The 12,494-nt window shown below is 45.0% G+C and overlaps 1 protein-coding gene across 1 annotated transcript in view; it reads left to right on the top strand.

Moving 5' to 3' along the window:
- Window positions 1–12,494, top strand: part of SYNE1 (spectrin repeat containing nuclear envelope protein 1) — a 515,591-nt gene that overhangs the window by 446,550 nt on the left and 56,547 nt on the right. Inside the window, exons 121-124 of the mRNA XM_090041573.1 lie at window positions 754–848; window positions 4,328–4,562; window positions 5,369–5,563; window positions 11,986–12,111. Coding sequence (XP_089897699.1) covers window positions 754–848; window positions 4,328–4,562; window positions 5,369–5,563; window positions 11,986–12,111 — 651 coding nt within the window. The remainder of the gene's footprint in view (window positions 1–753; window positions 849–4,327; window positions 4,563–5,368; window positions 5,564–11,985; window positions 12,112–12,494) is intronic.

Raw genomic sequence — 12,494 nt, 5'->3', positions numbered from 1 at the left:
ATTTATTCATGATCTTTCTGAAATTCACTGGCTTGCACGGCTGTTTTTGCGCTAATCAGATGATTAAGTGAGAAACCCCTCTCTGCCTCAGATACCTACATAAGCTTTGTGAAACCCCAAGGAAATCACGTGGCATTATTTTTCTCTAGGCAAAAAGTGACTTAAGTACTTTTGAGTTAGCATCAGAAGCCCTAATTAGAAGCACTTCATTCATTTTTGGGAATAGGATTTAGCTCCCTGCATCACTTAGGCACTTTCAAAAGGTGATCCCTTGTCTCTTGTATTTGAGTTTTTTTGAAAAGTATATTAAGTAATCATATAGTGGTATAAATCCATCATAACTAGATTCACATAAGTGACATGATGGATTTGACATAAAGATACTACGTGCATCTAGCTTGTGTTTAAAATATGCTGTCAATTACATGCTTGCGCCAAAGAAGTCTAAATGTAGTTTCTGCTGAAACTTTTGGTTCTTATGGTATGGTCTGAAATGCGGGTTATAGATCCTGAAAATGAGTTTATGGTTTATACACACACACAGTCACAAGAATAATAAAAAAAATTAGCATGTTTACTCTTCCTCCCATTGAAGTTGATATCAACACTCTCATTGAATTTGTTTGCTGCAGGATTCAACGGTAAGGAGCTTAAATGAGAACTGAAAATTCATGTTATCAGTGTAGATAGGTAGAGATAAAGGCCCTGAAATGTAGGATCTTGTTTTTACTGTTGTGTCTCTGTTTCAAATAGCTGTTCCAGGCAGAGATGTTCAGTCGCCAGCAGATTTTACATTCAATCATTGCTGATGGGCAACGCCTCATAGAACAAGGACAAGTAGATGACAGGTAGACATCCCTGAACTTGTTTTTTCCTTTGGGGTGGCAGGGAGGGAGGTTGGTTTTGTTTGTTTTTGTTTTTTATATGTGTTAGTTTATTTTGAATGTAAACAAGGTAGAAGGAATACGGTGCCTACTCCTTAGAGATTGTCATAATTAGCTAGGCAAGCAGAGGTGAAGTGGAAATGGATGAAACTCTTAGCTTAGTGGTTTAGTTACAGATTGGCCTTGTCTTAATAATACCGCGTTTGTGTTAGAACAGGAATATAATAAGGCCCTTCTCCTTCAACCTTGACCTACCTCCAGAATGGGCCACTTACTGCAGGAGGCAGCAGCCAGCTATATCTGCTTTAAACGCTTGAGGTACCTACACACATGCATCAAGGCTCCTCTGACACACTGTAATTAGAGTGTGTCAGAGCAGACTCGATTAATTAAGCATGGTAATTACTAGGGCTGTGTGAAGTTTCAGTAGCCGATTCAATTCAGAGGAGATTCAGCCTGATTCGGCGGCCAACTCTCCAAATCGAATTGGGAGACCCATTAAAAGGTCTGAATTGAATCAGAAGCCTCCAAATCAATTCAGAGAGATTCAGTGCAAATTTGGAGATTTGGCCACGGCCTAAACAGGTAGCAGTCCTCGACAATGCTGGAGACATCTGCCTCCAGCTGGTAAATCTGTTGTGGTGGGCAGAGTGAGGATGAAACGGGTTTGGTGGGAGCAGATCAATGCCTCCACCACGATGGAGGAATTGGGGCAGGGGCTGGGACAAGCTGCTCAGCTGGGACAGTGGGGCACAGGACTCCGGAAGAGGGGCTTCAGCCATTGCGTGCCATCATGCGCCACCGGTCCAGGAGGGCATGGGAATGGGCGTGTGCCCCCGGATCTGTGTGGGGCGGGCTGGGCTGGGTTGTGTTCCAGAAGGCTAGCCCCATCCACCCACTGCCAGGCTGCACTCTGCAGTGTGGATGGAGCCAGGGCTACACTCCAGGTGGCTAGCCCCAGCTGCAGCCTAAAGCGCAGCCCTGGCTCCGCCTGCCCCATAGAGCGCAGTGGAGCAGGGGCTACGAGTGAGCGGCAACCACCCTAAAATTCCCCGTGCCACCTGCCCCTCCCCAATCCAGGTGCATGCACCCACTGCTATGCCCTGCCACTGCTTGCCCAGTTGGGGCAAAGCCACAGCTTGTCTGGGAGGTGCAGTGTGGCTAGAGCGGCTTCCATCACTGCACGCTGCTTGTCTAAGGCAATGTAGTGGCACCGTGCTGCACCTCCCCATCCCAGCTGGGTGAGTAGTGGGAAGGCATAGACTCCACTCCCAGCACCTTCTGCCTGGAGCAAGTTGTACCTGCATCGCACCCCCCCCACCCCAGCTGTGCAAGGGGCTGCAGGGCTCCCAGTGCTACTCAGGCCACATCTCGCATCCCCCCCCACCCCGGCTGGACAAGTAGCGGCAGGGCAGTGCCCCCACTCCCAGTGCCTTCCACCATCCATCCAGAGTACAGCTCGGCCAAGCCCACCTCGCGCAGATTCAGGGGCACACGCCCACTCCCATGCTCTCCTGGACTGGTGGCACGCAGTGGTGTACAGTGGCAGGAATGCTCGTCACCGAGTCCCACAACACCTTGCCCCGGCTGGGCAGCTTGTCCCAGTCCCTCACTGTGGGGGCGTTGATCTGTAACCCCTCCCCCATGTCCCTTCCCTCCCCACTCCACCCACCATAAGAGACTTACCGGCTGGAGGCAGCTGTGTCCAGCATGGTCGAGGACTGCTGCCTGTTTAGTCTATGGCCAAATCTCCGCATTGGAGCTGAATCTTTGGATCTGATTCGGCCAAATCGAACCGGGACAGTGATTCAAATTGCTGAATCAAATCACTGCCCCTCTGAATTGGCCGAATCTGAATCCAAATGCAATACTTGTTGCTTCACACAGGCCTAGTAATTACCGCACTCCAGCAGACTTCAGTGTCACATGTATCAGCATCCCTGTTGCAGAGTGCGCCTGAGTGCAGAAAATAGCTTGGGAGAGACCCCTAGTGGCAAGAAGAGGGAGGCCCAGCTGCCAGTTACCAGGGCAGCCAGAGTAACAGGTGCTGGTTGCCAGGACAACTGCTGGGGAGTCAGGTGACAGGAAGGGGCAAGGCCTGGCCCATATAAGCCCAGGTGGGAGGCCACGAGGGCAGTTCCCCTCTGGCAGTCAAGGGAGGAGGAGCTTGGCCAGTGCAGACAAAGGAGAGAACCTTGACTGCGTGAGCAGCCCCTGGTCGCTGCTGTGAGTTGCAGTGCTTTCCCGGTAGGGATTGAAAGTTGTTTGGCCGGACAGTCTAGCTTTTTATGTTATAGCCCAGGGGCTTTGTGTTTTTGTGTTCGCTGTTTTAACTGGAGGACCAGGTGAGGCTATTAGGGGTTGGAGACCTCATAGGGGCTCCATGGTAGTGTGGGGACCCTGGTACCAGAGAGAGTGCAGCATTTTGGGGTGCGCTGACCCCAACCCTGGAGCAAGGGGGCAGTGCGAAGCCCCAAGGAGGGAAAGGAGAGGGCCAAGTCACAGCAGGGCCCAGGTTAAAACCACATCAGTACCATCTGCAAGGCTTGGGCTGTGATGTAGGGAAGGAAAAGGAGCCACAGATAGTGCCCCCTGGCACTGGGGTGCATAAAGTGGGCAGCCTCCTGCTAACTACATCAATAAATCAATTAAGATCAAGGCATGGCAGACAAGTAAGCAGGCAGTTGGCACATAACAGGAGTGCGAAGTCACCAATAGAAAAGCTCCAGTAGCGATACTCCTGTCACAGTCCCCATGCTGAAAAATGGTGGCAGGGGTACTTTAACTAAAGCTCATTTGCACCCCCTTCCCTCCTGCATCCCAAAGCATGTGTATAAACACCCATGGGGATAACTCCCTGCCAGGAAACCCTCCCTACTGGCTTTTACAGCACAAATGGATGGAGGAGAAACCAGCATCTGGTCCAGAGAGTTGATTTTAAATATTGATGATCAAACTAGTGGGGAAAAAACCCAAAATACACACCTTCATAGTACTGTATAAGGATTGCTGCGAAGTTTCCTATAGATAACATAACCCTAATGTAAATTGTACTACACATCAGAATTTTCTCTGAACTGTCATTAGTTCTCCCTCTTATTTCAAAGTCAGTATTAGGCATTTTCCATAGCTAGGTTTGTCTGAGAGAATACTGTGAGCTTGCACTGTGTGCACCAATAATTTTGACAAAATATTTTGATTTGAATTAAAACTTTTTTCATTGATACAAGAATTCTGTTTTTTCAGCTCTTGGGTTTTGGTTTGAAATGTGGGATTATAGAACCTAGTTGAAGGTTAACTGCCATGTGCTATAGCCATTCATTCCTTTATCCATGGGCTTCATTATCAGCTCTCAAGAAATGTATTTTTTCAGCTTTTCATCCACTGAAGAAATAAGTTAAAAATACAATTCTCACTTTGTATTTCTGTTTTTCTGTCAATAGGGATGAATTTAATGTGAAATTGACCCTGCTCAGTAACCAGTGGCAGGGAGTGATTCGCAGGGCACAACAGAGGAGGGGCATCATTGACAGTCAGATCCGTCAATGGCAGCGTTATAGGGAGATGTCAGAGAAACTGCGAAAATGGCTTGTGGAAGCGTCCTATCAGCCCGTGAGTGGGCTGGGCAGTGTTCCTATCCCACTGCAGCAAGCCAGGATGCTGCTGGATGAAGTACAGGTAGGTCCAGGTTGTTTTGGGTGGTGAAAGGGGTGGGAACCGTTCCTTTTCTTTTATTTAATTGTTTTAATTGAAAGAAGTTTTGTTCATTTTTAAAGCGTGTTTGATACAGAATAACAGTAGTCAAAAATCAGTGGAATCCACTTGCAGAAATACTGTACGTGGCTGTTTTTTCACAAAAGAACATATCCTGTGTAACAATTCTCAAAGAGAGAGAAACCTGGAGTTCTAGTCTTTAAAAAATACCTTGAGTAAATGAATGACAAAATATGCACAGGACACCTGATTGGGCCTGTTCCTTCCAGTTATTTTTAAAATGTGTTCACCATCTCTCACTAGCATTTGTAGTCCTATATGGTTGCTATTTAACTAATAAATGGTTATTCTTAAGTAAATGCTCCAGGCAAAATAATGTTAGGAAGACCTTGAACTCTCATGTTGCCTTCCTTCCTGCCAAGTCAGAGAAATCTATTTACCTCCTTAGAGTATGCACATATCAAAGATGAGAAATAAAGGGTTGAGGCATTTGTGTAGGAGGCAGTAAAGAAAAGGCTTTGTCCTGAAGAGGTCATGAGCAACATGGGTAGAAAAGTCCGTTTTCTTAGTTCTCACCAAGGAAGAACTCTCTGACTAGTAATTACTGAAGGACTTGTAATAAGGGTAGCTTCAAGCTTTTGGGGTGGTAGCCCATAGTGCATAGCCTAAGTTGTCTCTTGGAACATTTTATCAGTTCTTGATATAGGGTCACTTATACACAATCATTTACTGGGAAGAAGATGCTAACGAAAAGCGATTGTTCTTTACAGCTTAAAGAGAAAGTCCTTCTGCGACAACAAGGAAGCTACATTCTAACTGTGGAAGCTGGAAAGCAGCTCCTGCTCTGTGCTGACAGTGGAGCAGAAGCTACTCTGCAGACAGAACTCTCAGAAATTCAGGAGCGCTGGACATTAGCCAGCACCCGTCTTGAGGAACAGAAGAAACAGCTCACCTTCCTCCTGAAAGTAAGGTTGTGTGATGAATGAGTAGGCACAGAACCATACACAGTAACTGTTACACCATGGGGAGGTAGTATGCTGTGCGAGAATGAGCATAGTTCTTGGCATTAGAAATGCCTCCAAACTAAATTTTGAAGTGTGATTTACACCTATATGTAATAGAAGATTTCACCACACTGCCTCATTTTGCTTCGATTTTCCCAAACATGAAGTACAATCCATCTGCAGTGGAATGCACCTGCAAAAAATACTGTACATGGTTGTTTTGCCCAATATAACATTGCTTTTGAGATCCTCCTCAATAAGGGGGAAACCTGTGGTTGTAGATTTTAAAAAAATCCTTTGAGGAGGTATGTGACAGAATATCCAAAGTACATTTGATTAGGTATAATTTAAGTGACTTCTGTGAATATTTGCAATAAGTATAAGAGACACAGTCTTTACATGTGCTAAGTATGTCTATTAACATTTTTATTTTATGTTGTAGAAAATATAAGCATTTAATTTTACCGCATAAAGTTCAGTCATTCATCATGTGGAGACTAGTACAAATATCATGGGTCTTTTTTTTTACCTGTAATACTAATATTCTGTCTGTCTTAGCTAAAAATGAATCTGATTTTTTTTTTTACCTCCATTACTTTGACTCATTGAATAGGAGTGATTTCTGGATTTTTGGATAAGAGATTTTTAAAGTGTGTGTTAATTAAAGCAGTACTTAAAATAGATGCTAAATTCTGTGTAAGATGGCCACAGTGGGTGCGTCTACATGTGCACTTTAATGTGCAGTAGCCTAATTTTACTGCGCATTAAAGCATTATGTAAAAAAACATATTTAACAATTTCTTTGCCTCCATCTTCCTAAGCAGGGACCGGAACAGCCACCTCCCTGCTGGGCTCCCCTCAGGCCCCAGGGGAGGCACACCTGGGCCAAGGGTTAGTGAGGAACTAGTTAAGGAGCTTCTAGAGGAACTGGACGTGTTCAAGTCAGCCGGTCCAGACAATCTCCACCCTAGAGTACTAAAAAAATTGGCGGAGGTCATTGCAGGACTCCTGGCGCAGCTTTACGAGCACTCATGGTGCTCTGGTGCGGTGCCAGAGGACTGGAAGAGGGCCAACATGGTTCTCATCTTCAAAAAGGGGAAGAAGGAGGACCCGGGAAACTATAGGCCAGTTAGTCTTACTTCGATCCTAGGCAAGCTATTCGAGAAAATTATGCTGGCACACATCCATGAGGGGCCAGCAGGGGATTTCATGCTTAGAGGCAACCAACACGGGTTCATCAGTGGCAGGTCCTGTCAGACCAACCTGGTGGCCTTCTATGATCAGATCACCAAATCATTAGATGCAGAGGTAGCAGTGGACATAGTCTTCCTGGACTTTCAGAAGGCCTTCGACACTGTTTCTCACCCTGTTCTTTTTAAGAAACTGGGGGACTGTGGTGTCAACACCTACACAGTCAAATGGGATGCCAGCTGGCTGGAGGGCCGCACCCAGAGAGTGGTGGTGGATGGGTCATTTTTCGACTTGGAGGGATGTGGGCAGTGGGGTCCCACAGGGCTCCGTCCTCAGGCCCGCACTGTTCAACATCTTCATCAGTGACTTGGACAAGGGGGTAAAAAGCACCCTGTTCAAATTTGCTGATGACACTAAGATGTGGGGGGATGTGGGCACTCTAGAAGGGAGCAATAGGCTACAGTTGGACCTAGACAGGTTACAAAGGTGGGCGGATGAGAACAGGATGGGATTCAGCACTGACAAGTGCAAAGTGATGCACCTGGGGAGGAACAACCGGCACCATACCTACCAGTTGGGGAACTCCCTTCTTGTCAGTACAGAGGCAGAAAAGGATCTTGGAGTCATCATTGACTCCAAGATGAACATGGGCCGGCAGTGTGGAGATGCAGTCAGGAAGGCCAACCGCACCTTGTCATGCATCCACAGATGCATCTCAAGCAAGTCCAAGGAGGTGATCCTCCCCCTCTATGCAGCACTGGTCAGGCCCACAGTTGGAGTACTGCATCCAGTTCTGGGCGCTGCACTTCAAGAGGGATGTGGACAACATGGAGAGGGTCCAGAGGAGGGCCGCTCGTATGATCAGGGGGCAGCAGGGCAGGCCCTACGAGGAGAGGCTACAGAACCTGAACCTGTTCAGCCTCCAGAAGAGACGGCCGAGGGGAGGATCTAGTGACCTGTTACAAACTAGTCAGGGGGGATCAGCAGGCACTGGGGAAGTCCCTGTTCCCCCGAGCACTGCCAGGAGTGACCAGGAATAATGGTCACAAGCTGGCAGAGGGTAGATTTAGGTTAGATATCAGGAGGTGCTACTTCACTGTCAGGGCGGCTAGAGTCTGGAACCAGCTTCCAGGAGAAGTGGTGCTGGCCCCTACCCTGGGGGTGTTTAAGAGGAGGTTAGACGAACACCTTGCTGGGGTCGTTTGACCCCAGTAATCTTTCCTGCCATAGCAGGGGGTCGGACTAGATGATCTACTCAGGTCCCTTCTGACCCTAGAAACTATGAAACTATGCTATTACGCTAATGCACAATAAAATAGGCTACTGTGCATTAAGCATCACTTAAAAACCTTGCATGTTCACTACTGCACATTAAAGCAGCCTAATGTATATTTGTTTAATGCCTTACGTTGGAGGTACTAAATTTAATGCACATTAGGAAGAGTACCTTAATACACATGTAGATGCATCCACAGTTTCCATAAATTAGAATGGGGCTCATGTAACTATATTCCCATGCAAGAAGTTGAAAATTTTGTCTCATTCTGACTTAATGCATGAAAAGCTAAATTTTTTCTAGGTGTAAGTTCAGCAGAACATTTCAAAGAATTTGGTTCACAGTTTCTCCAGTCTTGTAATACGAAAGAAGCAGCAAAATAGCTAAAAATAAAAAATAAAAAAATAACAGCTATAATAGATCATAGCCATAAGCCAACAGGTTTGGAAAGGATCCAAAAAAATCACTCTCTTTCATTCAGGCATCTTCTACCCTTTCCCCTGCTTCTGACTTTGTCTAATGTTGCTTATAGTCACTAAATCTCTGATGGCTCATCAAGGCTCACAGTCTTGCATATTTGAATGTTTTCTTGTAGTAGCATCTAAAACACATTGAAATGTCTCCTAGCAAAGAAAAACATAGAACCTCATGCCCAAAAGTGAAAAGGGGAGAGACTATAGAGTGAATATTACATGGGTGCTTCAGGGCAGTTCATATGGTTCTGGACAGCAAAAACCCTAATTATAATCCAAAAAGGAGGCAGCATCCCCAGTTGCTCTGTAATGATCCTATGGCCAACTTGTGGAGCACTGGTGGTAGTTCCTTGAAGAAGAATACATTTTGCCCTTTGCTGTATGGGTGACCCCACTGTGCATAGACATGTTTGAGAGATGAAGAAGGAAAGCAGGATGCAGGCAGGGGTTTGTGCAGAAAGTATTCTTTGTATGCCTGAAAAAATAGATAAAACACAGAAAAGAATCTTGAGTGGGAAAAAGAAGAGCATGAAGCATTAGTACAGCTTGAAAGTAAGAAGTAGAGGAAAAAAGAATCACTGAAATAAGTGGCTGGAACAAAAGAAAACAAAATCTAAGTGGGGAAAGAATCAAGGAAGTTAATGGCATAATTTTAAACTGAAGAAAATGGATTGGAATGTCTTTTGACTGTCAATTAGTTGCTGTACATGAACACTGACTTAATTCACGGTTATATGGTGTGGCAACCAAAAGATGCCCAAATAATTTCCCAATACATGAAAATGTGGGAAACAAACTATCTCTTCTAAAACACAGGGTTTTTTTAGAGAGATCTTGTTTTGGATTGACTGTATAGTTGGGAGAGCTGGTGCAATGAAAGGTAACACCAAAAAAAGCCCTTGCCTCTTGCATGTTTCATGGACTATCATGGGGCTACAGCAACAGTCCAACCCTACTCTTACAACAGGGACATATGGGGCATGGGATGGCTCTTTGGAAATTTCTTTTAAACAGGAAGGAAGGTGTATAGGAGTCCTCCCTACTTCCTTTCTTAGGAAGAATGTTTTAAGTTTAGGAAGAACAATACAATCCATATCAGAAAGGCAAGATCTCAAATGGTGCAGTTAAGCATTAAGCTTCTAGACACTTATTTGTATAATGAGGTTTGCTCATCACTAGTAAAGAGCTAATCAAGGCAACAGAGATGGCAATGGAAGTTTTACTAGAGTTACAAAGCTAAAATAGTGAAGTTGAGTGCTGGCTGACAGTTGCAGAAATTTTAATCTTTATGCAATTAACACAGAGATTTTTACTAAGCATGAATAGTTTTGTCAGGGCTGTCCAACTGGCAGCCATGGGCTGTATGTGGCCTACAAGAAAATAATCTGTGCCTGGTGGGTTCCTGCCTAGCCACTGCTAGCCCCCATTGCTCGTGTAGCAATGACAGCCAAGGTCTTCAGGGTCTCCCCCTCCCTTCTCAGGCCTCTCCCACTTCTGGGAGCAGAGGGGGTTTGGGAAGTGGAGCAGCAGAGGGGGCCAAGGGTTTCCATGCTTTGATGCCAGGCTGCATGCACTACATGCATCACAAAGGACAGAGCCAAGCCGTCCATGCTGTGTACTGCAGGTGTGCTGCCTGCACTACAGGTCAGGCTGCCTGTAAAGTGCATACACCTGGGATGAGAGGTTGTGCACAGTGGTGGGGAGCTAGGCTGTGTGTATGGCAGGGGGTGGGGAAGGGCTGAGCTGTCTGCATGGTGGTGGAGGAAGGGGTTGCCCATACAGCATGAGACCCCTGGGTCTGTAGCCCTCATTGCATGCAGCCTCCAACTGCCTAGAAGTTGGAGAGCCCCAAGTTATGCCATTTCTGAGAACTTTGGGTAAATAATGTGCAGTTTACACATAAGCTATTAACATGCACTTGAATTACCCCTTTCCCCACTCTACCCTACCCACTTTTCTTTATGCATTTTCCTGTTGAAGGTTGAGGTCTAATGCATTTTATGACTCATGCTCACACAGCACTTATTTTTCCAGAGTTTGTTCTCTAGTTTGTTCAGTGTGTGATGAACTGAAATCGCCTTAACACTTCAATATTAAGTCAATGCCTGCTTTTTGGTGGAGTAGTGCATTTCCATTTGCTACCTTCCTGCTTCCTTCATCAATCCTTGGATAATCAAAAACATTTACTTATATGGAATTTTACAACCTACAGCTGAAAGTTCCTCCTTTCTCAAAATGCAACATGACAATACAAAAATCTTTATGTTGAAGTTCTCACTGAAAACTTTTGTTCAGAAATGGAATCTTGCCACATAAAAGGAGGAATGATCTGGAGAATTCCCATCCATTGTCTAAACTATTTACTTCCATGTTTGTCTGCCACCATAAAGAGGAGCTTCTGAAGCAAAAGTCTAGCCTGGCATCTTGCTCTGTACACACAGCTGTTGAGTATGCATATTTTCTAAGTTGCTTTTGAATAAGATGAAAGCAGGTAGGTAGCAAGCAGACCTATAGCAGTCTTATTTCATGAATGTTATTGGTATACATGTATACTGTACAGTACACTCTGTATTTTGCATTTTTGAGAAGTACACGAGCTCCTCCATTCTACTGTTTAGAGCCCTTGGATCCAATCTTGCAGTATTTGGATCAGGTATCTAACTGGGATCATAATCATCAGAATGGAACTGCTATTGCAAGAATGTATAATGAAGATGTTTCAAAAGAGATGTCCCTTTATGGAAGAGAAAGGAACACATAAAGGACAGAATTTGTAGGCCTGTAGTACTCTACACATGCACTTTACTGTCAAGTTGACTCTTTCCACAGTAAAGCATCACCATCTACACATGCACTCATATTAGGACGCAGTAATTTAATTGACTCCTTTGTAGAATGGTACTGTCCAGGACAAGTACTATCCTATGGCAGAGTAATTTATGCCACCTCAATGCATGTGTAGACAGTGGTTAGGGCTGGCTGCAAGGGTTCTGCAATGTGGGGGCTGCCTGCCAGCTATACTGTAGTACCTTCATGCCCCAGACAGCCCCTTCAACACTGGAGCCCAGGGGTGACCCCCCACAAGCTTGCTGCCAGCCCAGAGCTGCTCCATCCCACCTCTAACTGCCGCCATCCCAGGTTTGCATATTTGCTGCACCCAGGAGCTGCTGTCTCCATCTCAAGCTGTTTATTCCTCTCTTCACCTTGCGGTAAGGAAAATGCTTTAGATTTGCATGCTGCTTCTCACAGAGCAGTGTATAAGAACAATATAATGTAATGGTACAAACCATAAGGCCTAAGCCTTGAATATTGTATAATATTGCATTTATGGGAACAGGCTATTACGCAGATATTGCCGCTGCTTGGTAGTTATGTAATCAATGTGCCTGAGCATAATTTAAATCTGAATTGCAGTCAAATAATAATTATTGTTCTGCTTTCAGGACTGGGAAAAATGTGAAAAGGGCATAGCAGACTCCCTGGAGAAACTAAGATCCTTCAAGAAAAAGCTTTCACAGCCATTGCCAGAGCACCATGATGAGCTGCATACAGAGCAGATTCGCTGCAAGGTAAAGCATCAGATCTGCACCATTTGTATTGTAGCACCTTCTATTGTTATTCCTGGTATTTGTGATCTTACAAACCAATGCCCCATAGTTAATTCTCACTGGTTTACTAGGTTATGTTTACATAGCACTTGAAAGATAGGGCTGGATTCTGATCTCACATTGGCATAAATCAAGCTGTACTCATGTAAAATCACTATAAGTGAGATCAGAACTCAGTCCATAAAGTATCATAAAAGTATTGGCATTTTTTAAATATTTTTGAATCTTTACTTAATGAAACTGCCACTGAAAAAAGTTAGCTCACAGGTGTTAAAACAGTGGCATTTAAGTTATCTGTACTGGAATGCTTTGAAGTACACACATTTATGCTGCATTAAGCCCCT

The sequence above is a fragment of the Crocodylus siamensis genome, chromosome 1 (assembly GCF_052110815.1).
Source record: "Crocodylus siamensis isolate JL-2025a chromosome 1, ASM5211081v1, whole genome shotgun sequence".
NCBI classification, from domain to species: Eukaryota; Metazoa; Chordata; order Crocodylia; family Crocodylidae; genus Crocodylus; species Crocodylus siamensis.
This window is presented reverse-complemented; position numbering and strand designations above follow the sequence as displayed.